The following is a 25,821-nucleotide window of genomic DNA, read 5'->3' as shown; positions in this document are numbered from 1 at the left end:
TTTTTGTTAGTGGTAAAACCGTTTTGTGATTTTTATGCTTTATGTAACAGAGTAGATAAACAAAATTTAAATCGTAGTTTAGATCTTATTGCTGATTTTTGCAGGATGTTGTGTGATGCATTTCATAAGGCGTTTCTCCTACAGTCAGGAATAATAAGCTCTGACTTCCTAAAGTTTTAAAAATTTCAGGGAATAATATAACAGTTATTATATATTAATTATTCTAATTATATTTATAGAAAACTCTTAAAGTCTGCTAAGAGAATGTCATATTAGCCCAGATATTGATCCAGACCAGTTGAACAATTTTTACTGGTATTAAATAACTCACAAACCTCGTAGCTCTCGTTTTATCCTCAAAATGTTTGCAATATTAGTTTTTTATGAATCAAACCGGCAAGAGATTAGGAAAACAATTTCTGTAATAAAAAACAAATCTTGTGGCGAGGATAAAATCTGCCCTGAAGTGCTCTTGTGGATACCTGATAAGGCCCTCTATGCAATGTCAGTTGCTGTCAACACTTCTTGGTTTGAAGGTGTATTTCCCACTTGTCTTCTTTGGTAGTTTATAGATTCAAGGGTGATGAAGGTGACAATCCTTCTAAAAAACCGCCCAATCTCTTTACTTTCAACTTTATCATGGAAAGACTGGTCAAGAAAAGAGTCTGCATTTACCTTCAGAATTATAACTGTAAGACAATTTGGGTTTCAAACATCTAAGAGTTCCTCAGGATGCCATTTACCTTTTAGTTCCCTTGAAATATTATGGTATTTTACTTGTTTATTTTGGTTTGAATGAGGGTACTACAGTCTGTGATCTGTCCAACGCCTTGGATTGTGTGGATCATGGAGTTCTCCTGTCGAAGATGCAAACATATGACTTTCGTGGAGTAGCATACTCCTGCATTAGATCTTACCTTGAAGGTCAATGCCAGTCTTGGTAAGCAATTATCGGTTCTCAGGAATAATTGCGGACTTGTTAAAATTAATATATGTGGAAAATTCACTCTCTTTGCGGATGACACATCAATCCTGTGGAAAAGTAAAGAAATTAAACTATAGCAAGTGACGATCATTAGACCGGTTTTCGTGTAATCGTCTTTGTTGGAACCTGGATAAGACTCACTAATCAGATTTAAATGTGACGTAAATCGTCCACTCTTGGATGGTGATCAATTGCCAGAAACTACAGTATCTTAATTTGTAGGTATTCTAAATTACAAGGAATTGCGTTTCGAGGGTCATGTACTAATCTTTAAAAAAAAATCGTAAAAAAAACTTCCATTAGGATGTTTCACTGTGCGAGTGGTAAGGAAAGAATTGGGGGAACAACTGACGAGGACAGTTTATTTTCCTTTATTTGAGTTCGCCTGAGGTATGGTATATCATTCTGGGGAGTTGGTAATCAGGACCAACTGTATGTACTTTGCGTTATTCAAAACAAGAGAATTTTGCCTACCTTTGAATACTGGAAATTTATTCTCTTATCTTTAAAACCGTGATGCGCTCCGATGGGGGTCTTTTCCTTAATAATATGTGACACGTTAAGCTAACTTTCTTTCTTTACCAGTGCGCAAATTTTCATTAGTAAAAAAATGCATAGTTTATGAGGATCGAAATTTTTTAATTATTTACCAACAAGTGTGATAGACAGTTTGCTTTTTGCATAGAACATAATATTACATAATGATTACAGTATGATTTAATTCTGTCAGGATATGATTTCACATTAAATCTGTAATTTTATTGTTCGTTACAATAAGATATACTATTAACGTGATATTTTTTGTCCAGGAAATTAAATGTCGAAAAATTTATTGTAAATTAGGTAGTTTATTTGGCATTTCTTGTTTTGCTATTTAGTCTTTACGCAGATATTAATTATAATAATGTACTGCTTAATGTTATTTATATCTACATACACTATCGCTCATATATAGAGCAACTTTTAAAAAATCTAGTTTTTTTCTATTTTTATCTCCTCCCTTTTTATGTAATAGTAATACAACTTTATTTATATCAGAATTTTTATTTTCAATACCCTGTATATGTAAAAACTAAAAAAACACCTTTTTTTCATTGATTTTAATAGTCCATCAATATAGTCCTGAGAAATTGCATTCCAGATATTTTGAATTTTCTGATGAAATTCGTTCACATTTGATAGATTTTTTTAATGAATTTTCCTATCAATTTCATCCCACAAATTCTCAGTGGGGTTGAGATCTGGGCTTTGGGCTGGAAAAGGCATAATATAACTAATTTTGATGTGTGTTTTGGGTCGTTGTCATGTTAAAAAACCTATCTTAAGCACATGTTGTCTTCTGCCAGCATATGACTTTCCAATATATTTTGGTATACAAAGCGATCCATAACGCCTTCAATTTTCACCAATGGACCCATACCAAAGCAACCCCAAACCATAATGCCACCACCACCGTGTTTTATAGGGTTACCGCGTATACTTAGGGTTAAATCTTTTATCCACCGGTCTCCTAACCCAGCAAATATCATCGGATCTAAATAGTTTAAATCGACTTTCGTCTGAAAATACCTACTACTGTTTTCCATTTTTGGTAAGTCCAGTTAAGATGCTCTCTTGTGAATCGAAGTCTAGACTCTCTGTTTTTCTTAGAGGTAAACGGCTTCTTTGCGGACTTTCTGCCACGTAAACCAGCTTCCTTAAGTCTTCGTTTTATAGTGCTTACCAATATTGAAACAAGTCGTAACTCGAGAAGCACTAATAAAGGAATCTTGCACAACCAATCTCTTTATATTTCTTTCCACCACACCATCAGTTTTTCTTTTTCTGCCACTTTTTGGAACTCCTTCCAAAGTACCCCCTCTATTAAAATAAGAAATAGGTCTGGATATTATGGATTTATTTAAATTTAAGCTTATTTTAGACTGCCTTTCTCCAATTCATATTTTTTCCATAATCTTTTCCTTTATTTGCAGTGACCTTGGAATTTTAAGTTATTATATTATTACAAACGGGACTGAACAGAATTTCAAATAAAATTTAGTTGCTCTATACATGGACTGCTTAAAAACCAAAAAAATTATCATCGAAGCCTGTGGTCTCACAAGTTCAACAAAAACATTCTGATCATGGTATTTGTTAAATGCTAAATTTTTATTTTGGCAATAAATATGTTTATTTATTGTTTTTAAAAAGTTGCTCCACATATGAGCGATAATGTACTTACATGCTTTGTCAACAAAATTTGCATTTTTGGACAATAAAGTACTTTTTTTAATTAAATTATCCCAACTTAATCGTATTTCAGGAGCGACAATTTCCGAAATCTTTGACGAAACCGGAGTGAGCGTCGAGATGCCCCCGAGCGACTCTAATAGCGGAACGATCACCCTCAGAGGTCCGTCCGACCGTTTGGGTCTTGCTCTGGGCGTGGTCTACGACAAAGCGAACTCTGTAATGCTAACGGACGTGTCTTGTCCCGCCTGGCTCCACAAATATATCATCGGCAAGAAAGGGCAACGAATCAAGGAAATCACGCAGAATTTGCCCAAGGTGCACGTGGAGTTCACCGATAAGGACAAGATTAAGATCGAAGGCCCTCCGGAGGAGGTATGTGACAGTTATTTTTTCAATTTATGAAAGGAATTGTGGGGTTGAGGTTAAAAAAAAAACTGCATCGAATTGGAAAATTAACTTAAGAAATAAATAAAGATAAAATATTCCTAATTTTAGGCTGAAAAAGCCCAAGAGACAATCGAGGCTGTGGCACAGGATCTAATCCAAAATATGACATTTGTGGAGATGCACGTTGACAACAGACTGTTCAAGCATATCATCGGAAAGTCCGGGGCGAACGTGAACAAGTTAAAAGACGAATTCAATGTCGTGATAAATATCGATGAGAGTGGCCTTATTAGGATCGAAGGTAAGAAGGACGACGTGGCGAACACAAAAGCCAAATTGGAGCAACAAATATTCAAACTGGAAAACGAGAAGGAGAGGGACGTCGTTATCGAGCATTACAGAAATATAATCGGTAAGACAAGTAGTTTGGTACAGTGTATTTCTTATTATTTTGTTTTGTGAACAGTGGCCATAGTGTTAATAATGTAATAAGTATATTAATAAAGTGAGGCATTTCAATTCTATCGGGAACATCGAAACTCTATGTAATTTAAGCTGTTTTATCGGCATTCTTGAGCACTAAATCCAGGAAGAAGCAGTTTTAGGTAACTTAAATCATGACTCCTGTTCTGATGTTTAGATTTCTTTGATTTTTGTTTTAAAAGTTTCTTTGGATTGTTTCTCAACATTCATTGGAAAAATCATAAAAATCCATGCATTAGAAGGTTTTTTATTGATAATTTTAATCCAGGGGCAAATACAGTTTTAGGGAACCAGATTCATAACCTCACTTATAATGTTCAATGTTTCTTTTTATGTTAAGTTGTTTTAAATTTTTTTCTTTTAATGTTTTTTTTGGAATGTTGCTCAACTTTTATTGGGAAAATCATGAGAATCTATGCATTAGAAGGTTTTTTATTGACCATTTTGAAAATCATGTCCAGGGGCAAATACAGTTTTAGGGAATCTGAGTCATAACCTCACTTCTTACGTTCAGATTTCTTTGGTTTTTATTTAAAAGTTTCTTTGGATTGTTTCTCAATATTCATTGGAAAAATCATAAAAATCCATGCATTAGAAGCTTTTTTATTGACAATTTTGAAAATCATGTCCAGAGGCAAATACAGTTTTAGGGAATCCGAGTCATAACCTCACTTCTTACGTTCTGATTTCTTTGATTTTTGTTTTAAAAGTTTCTTTGGATTATTTCTCAACATTCATTGGAAAAATCATAAAAATCCATGCATTAGAAGCTTTTTTATTGATAATTTTGAAAATCATGTCTAGGAGCCAATACAGTTTTAGGGAATCTGAGTCATAACCTCACTTCTTACGTTCAGATTTCTTTGGTTTTTATTTAAAAGTTTCTTTGGATTGTTTCTCAATATTCATTGGAAAAATCATAAAAATCCATGCATTAGAAGCTTTTTTATTGACAATTATGAAAATCATGTCTAGGAGCAAATACAGTTTTAGGAGGAGGAGTCGTAGCCTCACTTCTTATGTTCATATTTTTTTGATCTTTGTTTTAAAAGTTTCTTTGGATTGTTTCTCAGCATTCATTGGAAAATCATAAAAATCCATGCATTAGAAGCTTTTTTATTGACAATTTTGAAAATCATGTCTAGGAGCCAATACAGTTTTAGGGAATCTGAGTCATAACCTCACTTCTTACGTTCTGATTTCTTTGATTTTTGTTTTAAAAGTTTCTTTGGATTATTTCTCATCATTCATTGGAAAAATCATAAAAATCCATGCATTAGAAGCTTTTTTATTGATAATTTTGAAAATCATGTCCAGGGGCAAATACAGTTTTAGGGAACCTGAGTCATATCCTCACTTCTAATGCTCAATTTTTCTTCTAATATTCAGTTTTCTAATTTTTCCTTTTAAAGTTTTTTTTTGTAATGTTGCTCAACTTTTATTGGAAAAATCATGAGAATCCATGCACTAGAAGTTTTTGAAAGTCATGGCCAGGAGCAAAGTCAGTTTTATGAAAATTGAGTCATAATCTCACTTATGTTCAGATTTTTTTTTTTTTTAAGTTTCTTTAGATTGTTTCTCAGCTTTCATTGGAAAAATCATAACAATTCTTTCTCAACATTTTTTATTGACAATTTTGAAAATCATGTCCAGGAGCAAAATGACTAAAGTTTCGAGTAACTTAAGCCATATCTCTACTTTTGATTTTGTTTAGATTTATTTCATTTTTATTTAAAAAGTTCCTTGGGCATCTTCCTGAGCTTTCACTAAAAAAATGATTTAGAAGCTTTATTATTTAAGTGCATTAGAAGCTCTTTTATTTTAAAGTGCTTGAGAATCATGTACAGGAGCAAAAACAGTTTCTGGATTTTTTGGAATGTTCCCCAGACTTCTTTAAAAAAATCGTAAAAATTCATGCACTAGACGCTTTTTTATTCATCTTCAAGAAGAATAATAGTTTCATTTAACTTAAGTCCTAACCCTATATCTAATTTTCAGATTTCTATCATGTTTTTGGTGTTATCATGACTGAGCCACTTATAATAACTTCGTGATTTAAAAAAATCTTACGTAATTTCGTGTTTTTAATGGGTTTTTTAGGCCCCAGGGGTGAAAGCATTAGAGATATCGGAGAGAAATTCAGGAATGTGCAAATACTGTTCCCTGGCAAGGGTGACTCGAGCGACATAGTCAAGGTCAGAGGTCCCAAGGAAGAAGTCGACGAATGCGTGAGGACTTTGGAAAAGAGAGTGAAGGAAACCTACTTCATCCAAGTACCTGTTTATAAGCAGTTCCATAAGTACCTCATTGGAAAACGTGAGTGATTCATTTATTCTTAATTATTATAAAAAATTGGATCAATGTGGTTTTTGAAGTTCAAGGGGTACTACTATAATAACTGAAAAAAACCAGCAGCTTCCCCCTTTTAAATATCGTCAAGTTTGCTCAATTTTTTTTTTACCTAGAGATATTGTAATTTTAGATTTACAAGCTTTTTTTAATCTTCCCTGTGGAATTATAAGGAAATAGCATAAGTATAATACAAAAGATGCTGATTTGTAATAAAAACCGACAAACAAACCTAAAATATCAATTGTTAAGAAGCAAAGTTCCTCAAAATTTGAGGTTCATTTTTAACTTTGAAACCTCTAGTATCTTAAAGAAGGAATATGCTTTTTTGCACATAAAAGCATTCAAAATTTAGAGAATTTTACATTACTTTTTATAAATCTTACCACTCTTAATATATACAGTGGTGGCCAAAAGTATGGAAACCTTTTTAATTTGTATTTTTTTTTAAGAAACCAGGAACTATAATAAAGTTACTCATATTGTGATAAAGTATATATAATATATTATCTAACTTAACATATTAATTTGAAATTAAACGTATTATAAAAAGAAAATGAAATAAAATTAATATTTTCTTGGCCAAAAGTTTGGAACTGAAGAAAGTTATTTATATAAATTACATCTAAATCAAAATCTGCTAATATTTCGTGGCATATCCCTCCGAATTTATTACTTCTCCACATCTTCGTGGCATAGAATCGATAAGTCTTGCACGATCTTCACTGGAAATGGCAGCCCACTCAGTTTGCAGTATTTCCCACAGTTGAGTCTTGTTTGAAATCGAATGGTTTCGAATCTCCCTGTCCAAATGATCCCATAAATTCTCTATGGGATTTAGATCTGGGGACTGTGAAGGCCAATCCATTAAAGCAATGCTCTGTTCATTTAACCAGTTTTTCACAAATTGGGACTTGTGTTTAGGGTCGTTGTCTTGCTGAAACAACCATCTCAATGGCATTTCCTTCTCAGCATAAGGCAACATATCGTTCTCCAATATGTCTTTGTATAGAAAACGGTCAATTATTCCATCAGTTTTAACCAGGGGGCCAACACCTGATCGGGAGAAACAACCCCACATCATTACGTTTCCACCACCATGTTTTACCGTAGGCATTTGGTATTTGTGGCTGTACCTTGTACCTTTTGGTAACCGGACATAACGTCTCTTGTTACTCCCAAATAATTGAAACTTACTTTCGTCACTAAACAATACAGTATTCCAATTTTGATGAGAGCAGGTAAGATGAACTAATGCAAATTTCAAGCGATCCTTTCTATTTTCTTTGATATTAGTGGTTTCTTTACAGCAACTCTTCCAAAAAGCCCCACTTCATTTAGCCTTCTTCTCACCGCGCGAGCAGACACAGAAATCCCCATTTCACTCATTTCTCCAGAAATATCTATAGAAGTTTGTTCATCGATATTCTTTTCATTACCTTCATAGCCCTTTTGGACAACTTTCTTGGTCTTCCTTGCTTGTGGGCTACTGAAACATTTCATCTCTCTTCAAATTTTTTAATTATTTTTGAAACAGTGCCTTTTAAAATGTTTAAATTTTTACTTATTTCAATTCGTTTATAACCCTTCTGGTATAGTTCAACTATTTTACTTTTTAAATCACTATATAAGTATTTACACTTAGGCATGATTTCACTCAAACAAAATCCGTAAACAGCTTGTAGTAAACAATTATTATGATTTTATTAAAGGTTTCCATACATTTGGCCACAGAGAAATAACTCATCTTTCATCAAAACTAATAAACAACATTCTTCAAGCTGTTTATTTATATTTTTGAGAGTTTTCGCATTGCGATATTTTCTGCATTTTTTGAAAAAGTTTCCATACTTTTGGCCACCACTGTAGATAACTTTTTTCAATTAAAATTACATATCCAGGTTAACCTTAGGGAATAAAAAAATATTTGATCTTGTAGGTCTATCATGGATACAAAACTGTAGCTAAAGATATATTTTCTTTTCTTCAGGAGAAAAGCCTATTAATCATTAAATATTCACAACAACTTAAGCTTATTTTGGCATGAGAGAGACAATTATTAATACAGCTTTGTACTTAAAATATTAAAGAAAAAAATAATAAAATCTGGCAAAAAAAGGGTTTTTTAGGTTTAATAATAAAAACTATTCTCCTCAATTTCCATCAGAAAAAATTCTTCATAAAAATACATTATATTGAACCATTTTGATGTGGTTAAATTCCTTTCAATTATCATTAAATATGGATAAAAGTTATCTTGGAAATCAAGCAACTAATCACATCTTTATCGGTGGTATCAACTAAGATTTGAAAAAGGTTATTTTTCAAATTAAAAGTTTATTAAAAAGAGCAAAAGTTTGGAAAGATGGACAATATAAGTTTTTAGGTATTAAAGAATGGGTGGTTTAAGACCGAGTTAAATTTACTACTACTTTGTCAAAAAAGTACCGGGAATTGATGAATGAAAATTTTTGAAAATAGGTCCTTTGCAAAATACACTTACGCCAACGATCTACCCAATCATAAATATATAGTGGAGTAAATTAAGTTAGGAAACTTAATAAATATAAATACTGTCATCAGTAAAATAGTTCCTTTTATAGGTGCGATAAGACGATTCTCTGATCAATTAAATTCAAAAGCTTATAAGCTATATAACAGTTTTATTGAACCACATCCGCTATACCTAATTTCGTATTGGGTTACGCAAGAGTGTGTCTATTTGAAAAACTATAAAATAAAGGCATAAAGACCATCTTCCAAATAAATGCTAAGCACAAGAAACTAAAACAATTTACAAGATGGGTGGCATACTTTTAATAATGTTGCACGTTGCGAAATAATAAAGTCCACAGTTATAGCGAGCAAATGAAAATCTTCGAAATAAAACTGCTTGAACAAGAAAAACCAGATTCTCCTATTAATTAAGTGTTTGAACTGTACTTATTGGCTATAAACCTCAAAAAGTTCCTAAAACCAGAAATAAATATCATCTATATGCTATATTAAATGGTAACTAAATGTATTTAAAACAAGTATTTATATTAATTTTTGTAAGCTAAATATTATAAGACATATAGGCAAATAGGTGTGTATAATCAAATTGAATATAAATAAGACTAAATAATATTGTAAATTTGTTAGAAATGAAATGATTACAGTCTTTATTAAGTTTGGAATAAAAAATTAATAATTTAGGGCCTTGGTGCCAGTTATTTTTTAACCGCTTTAAGGTCTGAAATAAACTGTTGTTTTAAAAAGATAAGCTTATGAATAAATCTTATAGTTTTGGTTTTTTAAGCATTTTAACACTGCGTTTTTTGTCACGCTTAATTAACCTACTGAACGTTTTATTACAAGATGGTGCCGTCATCACAAAAATCCGAGAAGAAACAAAAACAAAAATCGAACTTCCCGCCGAATGTGACACAAGCGACTGCATCACCATCACAGGCAAGCGTGAAAACGTCGAGGATGCCCTCGAAAGGATCAAATCGATCCAGAACCATCTGGAGAACATTGTCAGCGAAAAAATCACCATCGATCCCAAGTTTTACAATTCGCTTATTGGTGCTAAAGGTAATTAGTATATATACTTTTGAAAGAATCGTTTTTTTTATATATAAAGTATTAATACTTTAGAGAATTTTGCATACCTTGTTATTAATTTTGTGTCAAGCTTGGAAAATCGGTAAGCTTTAAAAAAATAGCACAACTCATTTTTAGAAGGAAACGTTAAAACTGAACTTTTAACCTCGAAAACCAACCAAAAAATCGTGGAGACTTGTGAGATCGCCGTTTAATATTAAGAATCTTGACTAAATAACAGATTTTATTACCTTTATAGAGAGGTATAACTTGCGGTATTAGATTACGAAGGAATAATTCAAGATGAATTGGAGCAGTAACAACCTAATTCCTTTTAGATTTTTTTTGTATTGATTCCATCGGAGTTCTTTACTGTGGCTCTTTCTTATTTCCTTTATTGCTTTCATCACTTTATTTAAACTTGTAAAATAGAGCTTACGTGCATTAGTCCACCACCGTGTACAAACTTTATTACTCCTTATTTAAATAATATTATCGATTTTATCGACGTTTAATAAACGTAAATACTTTTTTGCTTATATATAGTCATAAAAAGCGGGTAACCACCATATATAAGAGCACCCTTTAATGTTTGTGCCAATTTCCAGAAATCTTTTAGATATTTTACAATATAACTGTGGAATAACCTTCCACAGGATGTAAAATGAAATGCCACGAACCGTTTTAAGAGGTTCACTAACTCATGTCTTCTGGAGGAACAAAATTGAAATGGATTAATTGGATAATTTAATGGTTTTAAAAAAGCTCCTTATAATTTAAATTATTATGTAAAACATTATTTATTTTTTTATTGTCAATGTTCACCTACCTTATGCATATCTTATAAATTATCTCATAGGATTGTGAGACGTTCAGCAGAAAGTTAGAAGTTCAGTCCTCATTAATTCTCGAATCTTGTTAATATGCACTATCGCTTTTCGGCAAATCAACTTTAGCCTTATTAATAAAATATGTTCCTATTTACTTTTAGTCAATTTTTACAAAAACAGTGATATTTAGAGATTTTTGCTGCGAGCACCTTTTGTATGCAATAGGAGCATCATAATCTGATACCCAAATGGGCAGAAATTGAAGTCTTAGATAAATGGGGTTAAATTTACCAAATATCCCCCTGGTTAAAATTATTGTTTGTTTAGTAGGTTCAAAAGAATAATTCTACTAACAATAATTTATGCCCTCAAGTTGGTTGCGGTAGGTAGCTAAAGTAGTTCCGAAGCTATAAAACTAAAACTAGTTTTTAAAGGTTATCTTCAAAGAGCCCTAGCTCCCCGAAGAAGTATTTCCAGACCCATGTTCATGTGAACTTTTCTTTTTTTTTTTGACGTTTCTATCTATCCTAGAAGCTTTAACATGATCAACGGAATACTCTGTATATTGCATTTAATACTACAGAGCAATGGATTACAGCTGTTGGCATTTTGCCAAACTTTCACTTGCTGCAGATTGTTGACGAATTTAATACAAAATCATCAAATATGAAAAAAGAGTCTATAATTTTCAATGAGACTTAATTTAAACATAAAAACAAGTTTATGTCACAAATATATTTTAGATGCGAGACTTTTTGTATTGGTTCTTCTGTGTGAGATTTAAATGAATTTGTAATTTTTTTAGTTTTTAGAATGCTTGTAAGCAAGATCTTGGCTTACGTAATATCCTCGGTATCATTCTAAAATTGTGTTTTTTCTAGTTCAGTTAATCCAATCACGTACGAATACACTCATTTTATAATACTTTTTTTTTTAATTTTTAAACTGCGTCTATGATATCGGTCTTAGGAGAGCCAAAATCTCGATTTTTTGGGACAGATCCCTGTCTCAGTTGTTTAATATCCTAGGTATCATTCTAAAATTGTGTGTTTCGAGTTTAGTTAATCCAACCATGGACGAATACACACATTTTATAATAATTCTTTTAAAACTTTTGTTTTTTTTTTGTACAAAATTATCATTTGATTTCATTTTAGCTTGAGGTCATGGATGTATACATACTCTTCCTTCATTAATCGTGTTTATTCCTTTATTCAATAATAGTAAAAATATTAACCTCTCCCAGAAATTGTTTAATGGTTTATCTTGTTCAACATGTCCTGATTTTTCCAGGAAAACACATTTGTATTGCCCCTGTTAAATAATTAACAACGTTTTTGAACCCCATGTCTAGAACAACACATGCATTATCAAGAAATAAATGTCGAAATATTAAAAAACAAACTTGAGCGAGCTTTCTTGCCGCCCGAAATCCCTCGAAAAAGATGAATTTATTCTCTTTCTCTAGGAAAACTGATTCACTTACTGATGAGAGATTGCGGTGGTGTACAAATAGAATTCCCGAAGCCCGACAGTAACAGTGACAAGGTGACAATTCGGGGCCCTAAAGAAGACGTCGAACAGGCCAGGCAGCAACTGTTGGATTTGGTTAACGAGAAACAGGTCGCTAGTTTTAATGCGGAGGTGCGCACCAAACCGCAACATCACAAGTTCCTTATAGGGAAAGGCGGTGCCAATATAAAAAAAATCAGAGACGCGACTGGTGCCCGCATTATTTTCCCTTCGAACGACGACGAGGACCAGGAGGTGATTACTATTATTGGGAGACAAGAGGCGGTGGAGGAAGCCAAGCAGCAATTAGAAGCCATGATTAAGAAAATTGTATGTTTTCTTTTTTTGTGATTGGACGTGCGTTATTTATACTAAACGAGTTATTTTTTTCAAAGGAATTTCTCACTGTAGACGAAATGCGTGTGGAGCAAAAGCATCATAAACATTTCGTTGCCAGACGTGGTGAGGTTTTGAATAAGATCAGCGACGAATGTGGCGGAGTGATGATTTCATTCCCAAGGTCTGGGGTTGATAGTGACCGGGTTGTTCTCGAGGGTAAGTATGTATTCTCGTTAAAGATGTTAGTAAAAGTACCTGTAGTACAAAAGGATCTGCCTGCTAAAGCATCTAGTTTCTTAAAAGTTAATTTTAATTTCACTGGAGGCTAAGTACATTGTCTCGGATTTCAGGTACCGTTGATTGTATTGAGGCGGCCAAACAGCGCATCAACGAGATAATCAGCGATCTGGAATCGATGGTTACGATCGAATGCGTCATTCCTCAACCTCATCACGGTAACGTCATGGGACAGAGAGGCTGGAGAGTGCAAGGCATCACCTCGGAATATGAAGTGCAAATTAAGTTTCCCGATAAGGAGAATACCGAAGCTTATAATACGGAGTTGACCAACGGCGATGTTGAAAGTGAACCAGTAAGGTATGAAATATAAATCGTTATATTTTATTAATTATTATTAATAATAATAAGGACTTATTTGTACATTTATTCACATTTTAGATTGACAAATCAAAATAAAATAAAAGTGAATATTCAAAAAGGCGAGGTTCAGTTTGTGAGATTATAAATCTAACAACTGTTCAACTTAATTCTTTTTACTGCTTACTAACTTATCTGCTTAACTTAACTCTAGTACCTAAATTGGAGACTACAAAAGTAAATACTAGAAATCTTTTGATTTAATTAATTTTCTTATATCATTTTATAATTCTTAAGTATACAATAAAAAGAAAGAAGAAGATTGCTATATTTATAAACTCTCTCAAATGTTGATACTTCTTGCCCGTAATTTGTTAATTACATATTTTTTAAAATTAACTGGAGACATAGCTCAACTACAACTGCAGGAAAATCATTTAGACGTTTCGCAATAAGATATGAAAAGGATCGTTCGAACAGGAAAGTAAAATGCACTGGAATTGTTACCTTAACCTTAAACCTTATGTTTATATTATGGATATCAGTTCGAAATTGAATTTTATTATATAAGTATGGCGGAGATTTAAGCAATAAGACATTGTGATATAAACACACCATATGTAAATATCTTCGCTCCCTCATAGAAAACCACCCTGATTGGTTGAAAGCCTGACTAATATGTTCATATTTGCGAATACCATATATTAAGCGAATACATGAATTTGGTAATTTCTGACTCGATACAATTGGTGCGTAGTGCCGTTATTATTATTAAATATTTGCTAATAAGTGCTAACTTTTAGGCAATTTTTTTCTTAAACTAGATTAAAAGGGCTTAGGTATAAGAACTAAGAACCTAACCCTTAGGTTCTTATTTTTTTTTTAAATCAAATTAAAAAAAAACGTAACGCCTACATAACCTTTAACCTTAATCTACTTACAAATTTATTTGAGTGTTAAGGATATAACAGTACTTTGAGTTATTTCATGTTTGTAGAATTAATTTCCTTGATATACATTTTAATTTAATAATTAACAGAATAACTATTGGCCAAAAGTAGATGAACACATAATAAAAACATAGTTCTTTAGCATTATTTTGCTATTGCGAATTAGTTTTTTAAATATCTACTTGATTATGATACTTGTACATAATTGAGTAAATAAAACGAACATTCTTTTCATCTTTTTTTGATTACCTTTACTAGAAAAAAAATATTAGAAAATTTTTGAACAACAAATAAAAACAAATCTTAAAAATATCTTTTACAAAAAAAACGTAAACTAATACTTTGTATAATAAAACTTGTTGCGAATCACTTCCTGGCATCTTTTTAGCATAGACTCTCAAAGTCTTTTGCATGATCCATGTTTTCCTAGGCATCGTTCAAAGCAAGAAACAAATCATCATTTATTTTTATAAGTTTTTGAGCTAATTTATTGATTTAGTTTTCAATTGGGTTTAGGTCCGGGAATTGAGATGGCCACACTAAAACCGGGATCATTTCATCTTCTAAAAACCGTTTTACCAATTGTGATGCATGTTTTGGGTCAATATCATGCTGAAAATGATGTAATAATGGTATTTTTTCTTCCAGATAAGGTAGCAAAATATTTTGTAATATATCTTTATATCCATTATGCCATTTATTTTGTATAGAACTATAAAAATGGGATAAAAATATTGAATAAAAGGCCTTCGACCCAAAAACTCCTTCATATATACTCCAAAAGCAGCAAGCACTATACTCAAATAAATAACAACAAATGTGTTGCTGCTCAGAGCTTTACAATAGCGAGATATTTTGTATTTGCTGATCATAAAGTACTAATGTTATCTGTGACTAATTTAAAAGAAAAACTGGCAAAACATGAATTGACTCTTACAAATTACAATGATTTAATAAATTAAAGAAACTGTTTAGGTGATTATGAGACAAAAAAAAACAACAAAACTAAATTTGTTCCTCAATAATGTAAGAGTTAAAGAAGTACAACAGTATAAATATTTAACAAATAAAATTAGTTAAAATTAATATGTAAACTCAATTATTAAAAAGGTAGTTCCTATGATTGGTGAAATAAAAAGATGTACACATAGTTTAATTAATAGATCAAGACTTTTATAATACTTTTATATTACCTTATATAAGGTACTTGATTCCATGATGTGGAACTTCCGAACATTCAACTAAATAAACTGCAAATGACACAAAATAAAGTAATAGAAACTATTTTAAAATTAAACTACTTTACTCCAACTGAAGATGTGTATAAAATGGCAAAACTATGGGATTTAAAAAAGAGCAGGACTTTTGAAGAAACTAAATTTATTTACGATCCAAGTCACCAAAAACTAAAAACAAACCTTAGCTAAAATTAGGTTAAAAACTATCATTTGTACAATGTAAGAAGTGTAAGTGATTTTTGAAAAACACTCAAGACTTAAAGACTATTACAACAACAAAGACTACCTTTATAAGGTAGTTTTAAGAGTTACAATAGTTTACCAAAGACAGTAGTGGAAGCAAGAACAATAAAACAACTATGTCATAACTTAAAAAATTATTTAAATTTAGTATCAGTTACAGAAAACTGTTTAATTTTCTTTTGGAATAATTTTTATTTTCTCTCTCTAAATTCTGTAAAACCTAGGCTCTGGTATCAGTGATATTCATTGTTTTAGAGCCAGTTAAAAATAAATAAAAAGAACTAAAGGATTTGTTTGTTTAGAAATGTTCTGGTGCAAATTAGACGTTTAGCACTTTCCACAGATTTTCATTGGGGATTAGGTTTGGTGATTGAGACGGCCACTGCAGTTTTTGTAAAATAAAAAAAGTTTTAATCTAATCTTATGTCTCCAATGAAATTTCCACTACCTGCGAAGCTTTTTCAATCTTATTGCTTTTTTAACTTCTGCTTTGAATTAGTCAATGTCTTCTTCCGCTGCCTGGAAGGGACGTATCATGTTTTTTCCAGGCACTTAAATAGGTCCTTGTCAAAGGTTTTCCTGGATTTTCCGGATTTTGTTACCTTGCAGGCAGTTTAAAGAATGGAATTCATTGGACTATTTTTGGATCTATTCCTAAGTGTAAACTTAATACAATATTTCTTTGAGGCAATGTAACAAATACCCTTTTCTGGAGAAATTATTTCTTCTGTCAGAGCTTTCATCATTTTCGAGCGCTTCAAATGCAAATATCGTGGCTATTTCTGGATCAATCCTCGAATAATTAGCTTTTTTATTCATCCACTTTCAACTGCCTGGAAGATTTAAAAAATGTTTCTCTCGCAAGCAAGTGAAAAGAATAAAATCTTTGTTTGTTTGCTTATGACAGACTTTGTTCTTATATATATCTTATATATATTCAATAATAAAATACTTTTTTTGCAATCGAAGTTATGCACCAATAAATATCCTGTATTAAACAATATAATACATGTAGGGTTTTCTATGTTGTCTAGGGTTTGTTGATGGTAATGAAAAGTCCGGTGCGGAATTTTCAAAGTATTTAATAAAATAATTAAGAAAACTATTGCACAAAAGAGTTTGGAGTAGACTTTAACTGTTAACTGATATGGTAAATCGTGTTCGCATCCCTATGTCGAGCGGCTTTAAAACACTTATAACTCGTCTCACGTCTTATAATAGAAAAGGAAAAAGATGCAGCCACGTCTTACTGATTCTGACCTTAACCCGTCTTTACGTCTTGTATACGTCTTTCCGTCTTAATGTTAGGGACACGCCCTACGTCTTTTAAGATTTTCCCGAAAACGCGTCTCTTTCCCGTATCTCATTTCGGAACCTTCAAGAAGACTGTCCCCTGATGTCCCCTTTCGTCATCGCCGATGTCACCATTAAAGTAAAAACTGCCACCTAATCATAACACATCGATAAGGAGCGTTCACGGAGCCTGAATGAGATCATTGTTTATTGAAATGGATTTCGAAAGAAAAATAATATTATACGTATAAATTAAATAACTACGAACCTAAAACTAATTTATTCTACATACATATAATAACCAAGGTATGAGTGGATGGTACAGAAAATGGATTAAAATATGATAATTCTTATTATCCATTTAAGTTGTTAATTCTATTGAATTTTTTTATTTGAAGATGCTGCGATGTCATCAAAATCACCGGCAAAGAATCCAACTGCTTATTGGCCAAACAGGCTCTCTTAGATTTGGTTCCTGTGACAATCGAGGTAGACGTACCATTCGAAATGCACAGAGCCATTATTGGTACCAAAGTAAGTAAATATTTCATACATTTTTATCACTTATTAAATTATTACTGATGTTTTTGTAGGGTCAAGCAGTAAAGGCCCTAATGAACCAATTCAACGTCCACATCGTCTTATCTTCGGCCGAAGAGCAAGAAGACATTATTAAAGTAACCGGCCTACCGGAGAACGTTAAAAACGCAAAAGAAGCTCTGCACGATCGCGTTAAGGAACTGGAAGCCGACAAGAAATTGAGAGAATTAAAATCTTACACGCTTAACTTCGAAGTTGACCCGGAATATCATCCGAAAATCATCGGCAGGAAGGGCATGGTAATCACAAAAATCCGGAAAAACAACGACGTAATCATCAAGTTGCCCAAGAAGGGCGAAGAAAACGAACACATCATCACCATAATCGGTTTGGAAGAGAACGCGAATCGTGCCAAAGATGAAATTTTAAAGATCGTCCACGAGCTGGACGATTTGTACAAGGAGGAAATCGAGATTAAGTCGCGGGTGCATTCGCGTCTGATCGGCGCCCGCGGACGTAAAATCAGGACGATTATGGAGGAATTTAAAGTGGACATTAAGTTCCCCAAGAGTACGGATCCTAATCCTAATTTGATCGTAATCAGCGGTCCGGAAGAAAATGTCATCGACTGCCGTGATCATTTGCTCAATTTAGCTGAAGAATACGTAAGTTTTTTAGTTGTTTTTTAAAGGTTAAGCGGGATTTTTGTTCTCCCCACAATAAAATGCAAAATGTCACGCATTTCGACTATTATAATAGCCTCGGATACTACAAAATCAGAAATCATAAAATTTTAATCTTAATAAGTATTGAAAACCCACCAGAACTATACACAGGGTGTTACTTAATGGTATGTTATAATTTTAAGGGGGAGTTCCTGGATAAATTTTAAGTATAAAGCGTCATTTATAAACTGGGGTATTAAAATAATTGGTTTTTAAGATTCAGGGTGTCAAAGATTTATTTCTTAATACATTTTCCAAAGACGGTTTGAGATATTGAACTGAATTTTGCCATAGGATATTATGGTATAGGAACACACTTTTTCGATGCTTATTTACTTGTTTCCAGTAACCAGTGGCGTAGCTATGATTAATTATCATTACAATTTAAAAAAAAATGCTACGCCATGGGCATACCATTTTGGGTACTTTTGCGGGATATCTCCGTTATTTTTAGAGATAGATAGTTGCGGTTTTCGCGATACAGTGCCAGCAGAACAGGGCTTTTCATTTTTGAAATTTCTGAATTTTGGGACCCCCCTCGTATCTCCGTTATCTTTAAAGTTTTTGTAAAAGTAAAAACTCATTCCTAAAGATTTTTTTTTCCGAAGGATCCAGTGGTGTAGATATGTATTTTTTTTGATTAATAGTTTTTGAGTTACACCCCAAACTTATGTTTTTTTGACACGTTGTATATATTTAACATCTTGTATATATCATAAAAATGGCCTTTTTTTACATTTTCAAAAATATATAACAGTATGGACTTATTTTCAAAAATACGCACAATAATAACAATTTTCTAAATTAAATGCATAATTTAATAGTCGAAAACAAAACAAAAGTAAAAAACTTTATGTCAGGGTCTTTTTTATTTTTGTTTTTTTTTGTGTGGTTTCTTGGAGAAAGAATGAATGATATATGTTTCAATTTAATAATAGGCCATGAATAACAATAATAAACAAATTCAAAGAAATAGTTCCTAGTCCCCGTTCGATTTTACTAATTTGAATTTAATTTCTACTCGTGACTTGTATCATGTAATGTTGTTCTCTGCTTATTTTTTCGTTCTTTTTATTAGTGAATACACGAGTGGATCTGATGATGCCTAGTATGGGAGAAACACATGTAATCCCCTGACTTTAATTTAATACATTTTGAGACCTTTGACTTAGTTTATTTTATTATTATTAAATAATAAACAAATAAAAAGTTATAAATTAATAACGACCAATGGGAAAGTTCATCATTTTTTTTTGTAATCATAAGAAAACAACATATAATTTTTACAAGAAATGTTCAAAATGACCACCATCATCTCTGATCCAAAATTGGCACATCTTTGTAACCCTTTGAATAGCATTCAAAATATTAATTTTGTCTCCTCAGATTTTTGCTAAATGAATTGCGTCTTGAAGTTCTATTAGATTGTTGCATTGTCTTTTTATACACTTGATCTTGTATATATTTTCATAAAAAAAAATCTAAAATAAAATGAATGAACTTTGTTGACGGCATCTTTGGTTTTACGAAAAAGTAGCACAGTATCGGAACAACCGCAGCTCTCTACCTCTAAAAATAACGGAGATATCCCGCAAAAGTATCGAAAATGGTACACCCTGTACTCTGTGATATTTGTATTTTATTAGGATTATTTTAGCTCATAGCAAGGCTCTGTCTGTGATAAGGAAACTAGTTTTTGAATTTGAATAATCATAATTTGATTTGATAATCTATATACTTATAATAAATCTGTAGAGAGGTCAATTCTGTATATGAAATATATTTCCAAAATAACTATCTTGGATTAGGGATCAATACTGATGCCAAAAATGCAATCAGTAAAATTTTTGTCTGTCTCTCTGTATAACCGTTATAGAAACAAAAACTACTGGACGGATTTTAACGAAACTTGGTACAATTATTTTTCATACTTCTGAGCTGATTATAGTATACTTTTCATCACGCTACAATCAATAGGAGCAGAGCAGTGAAGGGAAATGTTGGGAAAACGGGAGAAGTTACTGCATTTTTTAAGCTTCCGTCGCGTGGGCAACCTTAATGGTTAAAACAACAAAATATAATCGAGACTCAAATTTTAACAGGTTGCGGTGCATGAGAAACGCTCTTTATTCCCATAATACCATATAATTTTCCATTCCAATTTAAAAGAACACAGTTCCCAGTATCTGTGTGTTATGCAATGACAATTAATAAGGCTCAAGGGCAGACTTTTCATGTTGCTGGAGTAGATCTCGGTGTCTAGTTGTTTCTAGCATGATCAGTTGTATATCGCTCTTTCCCGGGTTAGCAATTCTAGAAATCTTTATGTTCACGTGCCGGACGGGTCAACTTTCAACATAGTTTACCCGGAAGCTTTGCGCTGAAGTATTTTCGTTCTATAGGTACTTAAGCCTCATGTGAACGTGACCTAAATAATATTACCGATACATTAACTAATAACACACAAGGAGTTACACGTTGACGGAGTCGCGGGCACAGCTAATAACAATAATATTGTGCGGTTGCGTATTGCGATATTTTTCAACAGTATTGGAGATTGACGTATTATATTTCTGTAATAAAATACGAAAGTTAATCTGTCTGTTACATAAAAGAGGAAGGACATAGGCTACTTTTTTTTACGAATAATTAATTAAAATGGTTTTCTCTGTATAAAATGTAAATACAAAAACAACCTTGACAATGATCTTTGTAAGTCTTACTTAATACATTCAACTATATACGTATCGGATATTTATCAAAGTATATAAATTTGTAGACAAACTCAATGAATACAGCCAGCAACAAAATATTAATCTATTTATAATAAAGGAAAAAAAGACGGCAGACTATTTTATTTTTATTCCCCGAACAGTCTTATTTAAATTTGAAGAAGCGCCAATTAATTGACCTTAAAAAAAACGACGGAAACGCTTACGAAATCGCGGGCAACAGCTAGTTAATAACAAATCTTTGAAATTTCAGCTGCAAGACGACGAAGAACAGCAGGCCCGCGAACAGCTGCACACCCTCAATTTCCGCATTAATAACGCGGAACAGCCCGCCCCCGCCGATCCCCAATCCCAGAACAATCCGTCGGGCGACGGCCCCCGTGGCGACGGTCGGCGCCACATGAACCGCGACGGGTTCGTGGTCCAGGGGGGCCCCTGGGAGCAGAGCGCCCCCAACATGGCCAGCGTCACCGATTTTCCCGCGTTCGGGCGTGCCGCCGAGCCACCGCAGGCCGCTCCGGTCCCAGGTGCTTGGGGTAACAGACGTTAAACGGACGGCTGCCGCTTTACTAGTGAGAGTTTCCACCTTTATATTCTTATTATTTCATGTTTGAACTGTGTTTTGATGGGGAAACTTTGTAATTTGTTGGGTCTAGCTTGTGGAAGAAGTAGGTTGAAAACTAGGGATTGACCGATATGAGGGTATGAGTGAGGACAGGGCGTAATAATATATTTATTTGATTCGCAAGGTTGCGATCGTATATTTGATCTTCCGCAGGCTTTTTGGAGGATAGAAATTACGATTACTCACAGGCATTACGCGTAAATAAATATACAACATATTTTTTAAAGAATAAATAAAAAGACATCAGAGGTTCAATATAACACATGTACACATCCCATAATTTATTATTATAAATATGAAAATTAACATTCTTCACCCCAGAACCAGAACATTGACATTAACTGGTATAACTACAACGTGGGGTCGCCGACGACCCATTTTTTTAATGTTGTTGATAAAATGACCTAACAAATTATTTGGTCAAAAAATGTTTAAACATTTATTTATTGAAATAAAAAATATGGCTACATAAAATTTAAAGACAGAGAAATTCAAGGTAATTGCGAATAGATTTTCTTAATTTTCTTGGAAATTTTTTATTTTCCACTCTTTTCTTCATATGATCTTGCACCAAAAAATCAGCTATTTTTTTAAAGAAATTCCATCGGGTACCAGCATTATTCATTAATGTTTGGAATCAATTTAGTACGAAAGAATTAATACCAGCAGCGCCCAACATACCTTAAAAAACATACCTTAAGAACATGGCCCTTGTTTTTTGAGCAACTGTTTCAGTGACAAAGCTGATCAAAAGTAAGTCGAATTACAAAACCATATATATTTATATCATCATGAAAATGCATGGAATTTAAATAGAAGTCCTAATGTTTTCTTTGCTGATACTTGTGAAATTAAAGGAATATCTTTTGAAAAGGCAAAATAAACGGTTTAGTGACAAACACCTTTCATTTTACAAAAATTCAGGAAAATTATTAAATAAGAACATCAAAAAACGTTTAAATCCTAATACATAAGAAATTGTGAGTTGCTTTGAATTATTCAGTTTTAATTTACATATTTTGCAAATTTTTGAGGCACATTCCAAACACGTGGGCTTGTGAAACACAACTTACATAAAACAAAGGTTTTCCGCTTAAATTTTGGAGTGTGAACATGTTTTGCGTTTTTCGAGTATGTCTAGCTCAATATCGTCCTCACAGTCAGTTTCCGGTAGACATCAAATTCGTTTCATTGTTTCGTTTTTTCCTCAACTTGTTTTTTTTACAAAGTCTACGAAGATGAGGTCTCACTAATTTATCAGCAAGTATTTTTTTAAAATCTGCTGTCTCCTGTCTTACATGATTTTGTAAAGATTGATGAATAACGTGCATTGACGCCACTGATGTCAAGTAGCCGAAAAAAAAAACGAGTCGTCGCCTGATTTTGTTGGTTTGTAAAAACTATCATCTCAGGCTAACCAGGAGAGTCATTAAGTTGCTGTGATTGGTGCATGGAAGATTTAGAAGCATCCATAACAAGCGGAGTGACGATTATATTTCATTATTTAATTTTCCCATCACTCGTCCAAAACAATCGAATTATTTTTCCATAATCGGATGCCACCGTTTATTTTTATAATCGAATTATGAATTATTTTTAATCTGAATTATCCCATCAGTAATTTATACTAGGTTAATAAAAAATGGAAGATAATATTTTGTTAAATAAAATCATCTTTTGACTTCCCAAATGAATTTCTGGGTCACTAGATGAATCGGACCCGACCGTGATGTCATCCTCTTTTTCAGATTCCTCTAGTTCACTTTTGTAAGGCGAACTGATAATAGCTGCAACTATGAGTTTCATATATATTTTGTCACTGGCTCTTTTAAAATAAATAAGGGGTTCCATATTACCCATCACCTTCCTGTCTGTAAAATGGTATGGTCCGAAACAATATGAAAGCAAACGCCATGTCTTTTTACTTATAAATGAGTAATGCCTGTGCATAATCATATGTTAATGTTTATCTGTGCAGTGACTTAATATTTAGAAGCCTGAGGAATATCTAATAGATGTTGGAAACGTCGCGAATCATTTATTACCATCCTTATGCCGATAGCAATAAAGATACTACCACAAAGTGAAAATTATTCGTAATTATCAAACTTTGAATTGGTGGGGATTTTTATTCTGGAAATGGATAAGAAAACGTAAAGAAAAATTTAACTTTGAACTACTGATAAAGAAACTTATTTTGACATTTAAAGAGCCAAAAGATGTTATTGACAGAAAGTTCAAGTGAATTTCAGAGTTTCGGGTTTTTGTATGTCAATGATATTGTGAGGATTAGCATAAAAAAGTGTAATACGTACGCCAAATAAAAAAAACGGCTCTTCTTAATGACTGTACAATATACCATTAAAATGTATACATATTCTTTATATGTTGACAGTGTTTTCAAAGTTAATCCATCTTATATCATAAGAATCCATATCCTCAATTAATTTTTTTAATTAATCTGTCCTCGAAAAATAAATCGGTCGATCCCTATCATAGAACATCAAAACGCAGTGTTTTGATAACGTCTTATTTTGATAGAATTAAATACTCTTAGGTTATGGTACAATCATAGACTAGAATGGGTATAAAATAGTGAATTGTCCTTTTTCCTTAAATAATAATATTGATTATTCGTTAATGTTTGATTTGAGACTGATGATCTTAAACTTGTGCTGTTACGATGTTTTAAACTGTCTTGCCGAAAGTTTCTTTTTTTTATATATTTTTTAATAAAGGGTGGGAGCTCTGTGTACGGGGTATTCGGAAACCTCAGTGATAAATTTTAAGGAATGATTATTGAAATTTCGAGACTAAGAAATAATTAGATATTTGCGCTATTTAGTTCAATCGTTTATCTAACAATATGTAAACTGAAAAGTTAAAAAGTTTGTCCATGGGCAGGATTCGAACTCGCCCAAACTTTTTAGTTTAGGTTCTTTTCTTTCAATTATTATTTGAATAAAAAGTATCAAGGCTAAAGGCAAATATACTTAAATTCCGTACAATAAAGTGGGTGTCACAAACAGATGGTTTACCTATCTAACTTATTAATTTTTTTTAAGTTAAAATTAAACCACACATATTTTTGACAAAAGTTGTATTAGTTTATAGGAATCTGAATCACTCCTTAAAAATTGTCGCTAATATTCCTGGATACCTCGTAGGTAAATTAAGCCTTCTTAATGCGTGTATATGCCAAACTAAGGTACAACTTTAGTTGAAATTTAAAAAAAAAAGTCGTAATAAGGCGTCTGAGTTAGTAGACGCGATCCTCTTCCCTCACTGTTTGCTGCATTACAAACAAAACAAAAAATAGGCCTGGCTACGTCAACGGAACTCTATACTTGGTAAAACGAAACATACAAAACATGGATGCAAAGCTCTTTTTATACGCGGAAGAATTTCGGTTTTCTTCTCGGTTATTGGGGCGGACTAACGGCCTACGAACGGCACTATTCTCGTAGAGAAGTTATGATAAGAGTATTGTATGATATTTTTAGTTGTAAATTTTTGATTAAATGGATTCTTTGTGTAGGTTACTTATTAAGAGTTATTTTATAAAGATTTATATATTATGAGCGTTATTTATAGTTATGCCGGAGAATATCTCCGGCAAAGCGGTTTTTTTTTTACTATATTAAATACACTGACGTGATAATAATATCTCGTATTAGGTCAGTGATTAAACATCAGTGTCATAACCTCTCTGCTCTATTAAGAAAATGTATAAGGCGGTGCCTTAATTAAGTTTTCTTGTAAGCGTATTAAAGTTGTAAATTTTTGTTCTTTTTCCTGTTTTAATTTTAAATTGGAATCGAATTGACTGATCGCGGTAACCGGTTGTTCGGTACCGCTCTCGTTGCTGTTTCTTATCATTGATTATGTTAATTTGTCAAAGATTTGATGGTTATATTATAGAATGCCTTGCGGTCATCTTGTCCCAAGACTAACCTGAGGGAGAGAATAAAATAAAACCCTGGAAAAAAAATTGAAGTTTTTTTTTGTTTTATTTGTATACATTTCCAAAGGTTTTGCCCTCAAATATTTGTTAGGGTAAGTAAAATGCTTTTATTTGCGTTTAGAGCTTTAAAAAATTGTTTTTTTTTGCTTAATAGTTGACAAAATATATAACTCCCCGTTTAAGATTTTTAACTCATTATAACATAA

At 32.5% G+C, this 25,821-nt stretch overlaps 1 protein-coding gene and 1 long non-coding RNA gene across 2 annotated transcripts in view; one reads left to right on the top strand and one right to left on the bottom strand.

Moving 5' to 3' along the window:
* The window catches only part of LOC126742527 (vigilin), a 43,679-nt gene extending 18,032 nt beyond the window's left edge, over positions 1-25,647 (top strand). The window contains exons 7-16 of the mRNA XM_050449177.1: positions 3,291-3,592; positions 3,716-4,019; positions 6,191-6,406; positions 9,800-10,018; positions 12,326-12,699; positions 12,765-12,924; positions 13,059-13,305; positions 17,428-17,563; positions 17,623-18,234; positions 21,280-25,647. Of these exons, the coding sequence (XP_050305134.1) occupies positions 3,291-3,592; positions 3,716-4,019; positions 6,191-6,406; positions 9,800-10,018; positions 12,326-12,699; positions 12,765-12,924; positions 13,059-13,305; positions 17,428-17,563; positions 17,623-18,234; positions 21,280-21,576 (2,867 nt within the window). The 3' untranslated portion in view covers positions 21,577-25,647. The remainder of the gene's footprint in view (positions 1-3,290; positions 3,593-3,715; positions 4,020-6,190; positions 6,407-9,799; positions 10,019-12,325; positions 12,700-12,764; positions 12,925-13,058; positions 13,306-17,427; positions 17,564-17,622; positions 18,235-21,279) is intronic.
* Positions 183-1,212, bottom strand: LOC126742528 (uncharacterized). The gene is made up of 3 exons (XR_007662591.1): positions 918-1,212; positions 676-857; positions 183-601 (listed from the first exon to the last, which is right to left on the bottom strand). It is a non-coding gene; the product is annotated as an uncharacterized LOC126742528 (long non-coding RNA).
* Positions 25,648-25,821: the final 174 nt, after the last annotated feature.

Source organism: Anthonomus grandis, chromosome 11 (assembly GCF_022605725.1).
Source record: "Anthonomus grandis grandis chromosome 11, icAntGran1.3, whole genome shotgun sequence".
NCBI classification, from domain to species: domain Eukaryota; kingdom Metazoa; phylum Arthropoda; class Insecta; order Coleoptera; family Curculionidae; genus Anthonomus; species Anthonomus grandis.
This window is presented reverse-complemented; position numbering and strand designations above follow the sequence as displayed.